At 53.6% G+C, this 6793-nt stretch overlaps 1 protein-coding gene across 1 annotated transcript; it reads left to right on the plus strand.

Annotated features, from left to right (window-relative positions):
- The first annotated feature begins 295 nt into the window (after positions 1-295).
- LOC131832621 (transmembrane emp24 domain-containing protein 9) lies at positions 296-3927 on the plus strand. The gene is made up of 5 exons (XM_059175848.1): positions 296-511; positions 681-781; positions 1553-1678; positions 1991-2137; positions 3053-3927. The coding sequence occupies exons 1-5, from the start codon at positions 328-330 to the stop codon at positions 3200-3202; spliced, it is 708 nt and encodes a 235-aa protein (XP_059031831.1). The 5' UTR covers positions 296-327; the 3' UTR covers positions 3203-3927.
- The last annotated feature ends 2866 nt before the right edge of the window (positions 3928-6793 follow it).

Genomic DNA, 6793 nt, shown 5'->3' on the forward strand with positions numbered 1-6793 from the left:
GAGGGATCCTCGGTTTCAATCCCGTATCTGGCCATAATTCATTCTGCGACCACAAACTGCGGGACTGGCAGCATCTGTAAACAGGTGATAAACACTAGCAGCCGCCGGAGCCACCGCGATCAACGCAGAGGAGGTTTCAATTCTGAGGGCGCAATTAGGTTGCAGGCAGAAGCGACTCTCCAATCAGATACTGCCTCGCCGTGGCCGCGGGGCATCTCGGGACTTGTAGTCCAGCCAGTGGAACTCGCTGTCCCGGCAGGCCCCGGGGCGGCGGCGGCAGGGCTACGTGGCGCCGCCGGCTGCGCTTGCGCCGGCAGGTGGGGCAAGATGGCTGCAGAGCAGGGCGTGAGGGTCGTCGGGCCCCGGAGGGGAGCGGGACTGGGCACGGTGATTCGGGCCTTCGTGTTGCTGCTGTGTTTTGCGGCCCGCGGAGGCGCGCTTTACTTCCACATCGGGGAAACCGAAAAGAAGTGCTTTATTGAGGAGATTCCGGACGAGACCATGGTTATAGGTGCGGGTGGAAGGGGAGAGTTTGGAACAAGACCTTGGTCTTAGGGCGGGGGGCGCGGGAGAGTCCGCTCGGCCAGAGCGGGGAGCAGCGGGTCTCGCCGCGTCCTGGCGGGGCCCGACTCCACACCACCTCGCGTTCCTCTGACCTGGGTTCGCCCCACTTCCTCCAGGAAACTATCGGACGCAGCTGTATGACAAGCAGCGGGAGGAGTACCAGCCGGCCACCCCCGGCCTTGGCATGTTCGTGGAGGTGAAGGACCCAGAGGACAAGGTGAGCCGGCCCCTGAGCCCCGCCGAGCCCTCCGCTCTGCCTTTCCCCGCCAAACCCGGCAGGTGCTGGTTCTTCCCCCTCCTGCTCGCCGCAGCCGCTCCGCTGCCGAGCATAGCTGGGTGCTGGAGAGAAAATCCCGGATTTGCGCTCGAGGCCACAGTTGGGCCGCTGCGGGGCTGGCTAGCGGCTCCTCTCAGCTTCTTCCCGACTGCTGCCCGACTCGGCGGAGCCCCTTCCCCGCCCCGAGCCGCCGCGGTTTTCCGGGCCTGTGAGATGGAAACTCACCTGTCTGGTAGGCGTGGTTGGTGGATTAATTGTGGTGCTGGCCGTCAGAGAATTCCGGTCACTGTGATGCCGTGACATCTAGACTTGAGGATGTCCCAGAACGGGGTGCTTCCCAAAACGAGGGAGCAGCTTTTAATTTCGACAAGTAAGGATATTAAAGCCAAAGAAAAACAAAAATCCTTAGTCGTCACCTTTCGTTTCAAAGAAGAACCAGACCAAAAGAGCGGAAATGGCAGGAGCTCTGAATAAAGAGCCCTTCTTCCCAAGAGCAGTCACATGTCGGCTCTGTCTCAGACCCTTCACCCCTACCCCAGAAAGTTCTGAGACAGGCTTTTGGCAACTGCTGCAGAGCAGCTCTCTGGACCTTGTCGTGTTGTGAGGTGCTTAAGACTCTGTTTGCCAACTTTCAGGCACTCAGAGCGTGAAGCTCTGTTTCCTTCTGGCCCTTTTCCGCCTGTAACACTCACTGAAGGCTTTTCTCTCCAGGTCATCCTGGCCAGACAATATGGCTCTGAAGGCCGGTTCACTTTCACCTCCCATACCCCTGGCGAACACCAGATCTGTCTTCACTCCAATTCCACCAAGTTCTCTCTTTTTGCTGGAGGCATGTTGGTGAGTGGAACTAGTGGGATTCGTAGCTTTCAGGTTCTAGACCCAGCTCAGGCCTGGAGACTTGGAGGTGCTTTGGGTGTGAGATGAGTATGTCGGATTTGTGTTTCCTAAAAATTCTGGGTTTCCAGTGAACATCCCGGCACGGTTGCTGAACTCCTTGTGTGTGCCTTGGTCCAAGGCTCCGCTAAACTGATTCTTGCCTGTTTTCCCAGAGCTGCATAGGGCCAGACACTGTGGAGGACCAGCTGCTCATCTCTGGCAGGACAATGGAACAGGGCTGCCTCATTTCTTCTTTTCCTTGTCTGTCCCCAGAGAGTTCACCTGGACATCCAGGTAGGGGAGCACGCCAACGACTATGCAGAAATTGCGGCCAAAGACAAACTGAGTGAGTTGCAGCTCCGAGTGAGACAGCTGGTGGAGCAGGTAGAGCAGATCCAGAAAGAGCAGAACTACCAACGGGTATGTCGGGCAGGTCCTTCTGGGTGGGCTTCATCCCAGGTATCTTCCCCTGGCACATCCAGAAGTTGCATGCAGGTCAAACTTGGGTTTCATTATGAAACCCAAGGGATTCACATGTCTGTGCTGCTCTGCCAAGTCTAAAAGGCAGGGTGGGTACCACTAACTCCTGTTTGTAACCAAGGAGACAGGTTCTTAAGAGGCTGTTACTGCTCTAAATCACAATGACATATGCACAGTGACAAAAGGAGGGATCGATGCTAATACCTTGGGTGTTAATTCCGTGGCTCCAGGTGCTTCCAGGAGCAGCTATTTCAAACTCCGTTGTGTTGGGGAGCCAGGTTGGGACCATGAGTGGCTCTGTGACCATAAGGACTGTTATGTGTTTAAGCCTCAGGGACCTCTTAATTGTCAGCTGAGGGCAGCCTTGCAGGTATTCTAGACCTGGGTTTAAAGAGAAGCTATGTGGATTTTTCCTGGGTTTTAAATATTTGTAAAACACGTGCATGCCAGATGTCCTCACTGGGCCACCAGTTTGCAGCTTGTGCCCACAGTCCTCAAGGAGCAGCTGGGGAGACCTGGGCAGAGAGGTGAGAGCATGTCCACTCCTGAGTGCTAGAGGATGGCTCTCTCTGATGGGGTGATACTGCAGCTACTTTACCTCTGCCCGAGGCTCCACGAGGGGACCAGAGGAGGGCTGTTTCTGACAGAGGAGAAGACAGGCTTAAATGAGTGTGTTCCCTGAGGTCCTCTGGCAGGGGAGGAGGAATGCAGTCCTCGGGTGGGGGGTGTCTCTTCAGGTCTTTGCAGGTACTTGAAGCTGAGTGGAGCTGCCTGGCCCTGGGTTCCCCTCCCAGTTACAGTGGTGCCAGCTGGGGCCCAGCAACCTTAAGCCCCTCTTCCTTTCTCCTCCCACAGTGGCGAGAGGAGCGCTTCCGGCAAACGAGTGAGAGCACCAACCAGCGGGTGCTGTGGTGGTCCATTCTGCAGACCCTCATCCTCGTAGCCATCGGTGTCTGGCAGATGCGGCACCTCAAAAGCTTCTTTGAAGCGAAGAAGCTGGTGTAGCCATCCCTGGCCTCACAGGCCATCCTTCCTCCCAGGCTGGGGGAGAAAGGGCCTCCTGGAACTGATTTTTCTCTGGCAGGAGGACTGGTTCCGAGCCGTGGCTATCTGGAGGGGAGAGGGGTTACAGGCACCCCCCAGCATAAGCTTAGGGCAGCAGTTTGGCTGGCTGATACTGAGCAGATGGTAGGGCAGTGCCTGCCCCCTCCCCTGGGCTCTGAGCTCTTTGCAGTAATCATCCAGGGGCTGGTAAAGCCACTGGGAGCCCCACTGGCACCTCAGAATCACAGTGTTACTGATCAGGGATATGAGGCTGTTGTCTGGGGTGGCTGGGGGAAGGGGAGCGGGTGGGCAAGCCAGTCTTTTTTCTGTCTTCCTTTGCTAACGTGGGATTTTTGAGCAGGTGGGGGTGTGGCTGTCATTCCCTGCCACCCCGGGAACCTCACTGTACCCTCCTTGGGCCCAGACTGCTGATCCAGGATGTTTGTGTCAATGGAGGGTGGGGGTGGAGGGAGTTGGCACTGTGGGGAGAGTAGCCTGGAGCTTGACCTCATCTTCTCAAATTGGTTGTCCTTTTTGGGAGCTTGAGGAACTGGGGTCAGGCCAAGCAGAGGCCTTGGTGCTGGCTGGGGATGGGACCTGCAGAGTCTTAGTTACTGATTTCATTTTCAATAAGTCTAGGTTTGTTACATTGGTTTCCCAATAAAAAAAAAAAAAAAAATTGATTTCTTGTCCAGTGTAGTTACTGCAGTGGCTGTAACACGGAGGTGCTTGGGGAGTGTCATTTGTTCCACTGTGCAAAGCGCTTCATGTTCCAAGATGAAAATCCACCTGGGAACTTTAGTCCTTCTGTCCGCTCTCCAACTTCCTGCAGCAGGTGATAGTGGGTTTGCCCAAGACCATAAAACAAGATACTTGGGGGCTTGGTGCTCAGATTTATACCATTTTCCGCTGTGCCCCCTCCCTTGTAACAAAGTGCCCTCCCTGCTTTTCCAGAGTAAGTGGAAGTCACTGTCATGGTGCTGCGAGGAAGGGCCTCGTTTAGGAAGGGAATGTACATTGAACAGAAGTGCTGTAGGTTTGGGAAGGACAGAAATCCCTGGACTGGTGGGGATGAGGATGTCGATGGCTTTAACCAAAAGCTTGAGATTTTAGTAAGGACCTTGAAGGAGAGGAAGGATTCTGATACAAGGCAAAGCTGCGGGTGTTAGACAAACTGGCGAATGGAGGTCAATGGGCATGGTTCCCACTGGGGTTGAGGTCATTTGAGGAAGCTGTTTAAGGTTGGCTAGGGTTAGAAGACATTTGTACGTTACCCAGTGTTCAACACAGTTTTGAGTAGGAGAACCCCATGGAGGAGGACCTGGGTGGCTCAGTGGGTTAAGCCTCTGCGTTCAGCTCAGGTCATGATCTCAGGGTCCTGGGATCAAACCCCACATTGGGCTCTCTGCTTGGTAGGGAGCCTGCTTCCCCCCCTTTCTCTGCCTGCCTCTCTGCCTACTTGTGATCTCGTCAAATAAAATAAAAATCTTTAAAAAAAAAAAAAAAAAGAACAACAACAACCCCCTGGAGATAAAGTTTTTGAGAGAGAGCACAAGCAGAGAAAGTGGCAGGGAGAGGGACAAGCAGACTCTGCTGAGCACGGAGCCAGATGTGGGCTCCATCACACAAGACCTGAGCCGAAGGCACACACTTAACCGATAGAACCACCCAAGGCATTCCCCATGGAGATAAATTTGAGGAAGGTTAATCCAGAAGCCCGTGAGAAAAAGGGTGGGGAGACCAGTTTGTAGACTACTTGAACTGCCAGGAGGATGTGATCTGACCTCAGATTGCCACCTAGACTCCTCCACATTAAAAACAAAACCCTTTTTTAGAACAGCTTTAGAATTACAGAAAGATTGTGATAATAGTTCCCTCATTATTAATGTCATGCATCAGTATGGTACATTTGTTAATGAAACAATATCAATAAATTATTTCTCACTGAAGCCCATACCATATGTAGATTTTCTTAGCCATTGCCTAATGCCCCCTTTTTTTGGTTCCAGGATCCCATCCAGGACACCACATTACATTTAGCCCCTTCTTGGCTGTGACCGTTTCTCAGACTTTCCTTGCTTTTTATTATCTTGACAGTTTTTAGGAGTACAGTTCAGGGTTTTTTAATAGAATTTTCCTCAATTGGGATTTGTCTGCTGGTTTTATCATGATTAGACTGGAGTTCTGAGGTTTTGAAAGACCAAAAAATGTGCCATTCTCATCCATCTTATCTATGGTGCTGATTATCAACATGCCTGTGGGTGTCACTGAAATTAGTTAATTGGGATTTTTGTGTGAAAACGATTTCTTGAGACAAATCAGATCCGACGCTAGTGGGGCTTCATTCCAGTGTGACAGTTAGCTGGACTGAAATCACAGCTGTCCCCTTGAGGTGGGCTTGTGCTTTAAGATCACAGTCCCACCTCCCTCTTTCTGTCACTGGCCTTACCTGGACTGGTCTCTGCAGGGGATCAGCCTTGCCTGTGTCATCAGCAAACTCAGGCTGCATTTGCCAACATTCCGTTCTAGAGTGCAGTGCAAGGCAGAGTTTAGCAGTAAGGTCACTGGTGGGTGTATGCTGGGCTTAAGGGAGAAACGAGGAGGTGGTGGTGGTGGTGGTGGTTAAATTCCTCACCTACAGTAAAGTCCTTTGGAAGCAGCAACTGTGCAACCAAAATACCTTGGTTTACACCCTGAATTGCCTCTCTGTGCACCAGTTTTTCAAGTGGGTATACATATTCTTCTTGAAAGGACTAAATGAGAGAACAGGAGCAAAGAACTTAGAACCGTGCCTGGCATCTACTAAGCACTCGGTAGATATTAGTTGTTTATTAGGGAACTTCACATTTGTATGGAGATCAAGCCCCACGACTCGCTGTCTTTTCCCAGATGGGAGGCTGACCCAGCCAGGTTAAGTTCCCACTGTGCCAGGGCAGATAGAAGAACTCCAACTTACTCCCCCTTCAGTGCTCACCTCAACTCCACCTAAGTGCCCCTTCCTGCATAATGGCCGTCACTAACATCGCGCTATGTGCCTAGCACCTACCAAGTATGTTTGCCCGTTCTCTTTTAACCCAAGCCAATCAGGGGGTATTCATACACGCAAGTACGAAACAGATGCAAAGAGATGGTGCCCTGCCCCCTAGTGCTTGGCTCCTCGCTAGCGCTTGGGGTCTCTGCTGAGCCCGAGGCGGAGCCGCGAGCCTGGCCTTGCCCCCGGCCCCCACCACCCGGCGTGTTTGCGGAGGAACCCTGCACCCACCACCTGGGGCCAGGAAGAGGACGACGGTGCGGATCATCATTCCAGAGTGCCGGTTTGGAGGTCTGGAGGCTAACTAAATCCAGCACCGGCCCAGTGACCTGAGCCCCCTACGGGCTCTCGGCTTCTCGGGAGAACAAGCGGCTCCCCCGCAAGGCAGTTGAACCGCCGTGGCGGGAGCGCTTGACCGGTCCTCGCACGCGGAACCTTTCACGCGGCGGCTCGGTGGAGCCGACGGCTCGGCAGGAGCGGCGGACCCGGCGGACCAGGGGGCGGGGCGGACGCGCCGGGGC

This window comes from Mustela lutreola, chromosome 5 (genome assembly GCF_030435805.1).
Source record: "Mustela lutreola isolate mMusLut2 chromosome 5, mMusLut2.pri, whole genome shotgun sequence".
NCBI classification, from domain to species: domain Eukaryota; kingdom Metazoa; phylum Chordata; class Mammalia; order Carnivora; family Mustelidae; genus Mustela; species Mustela lutreola.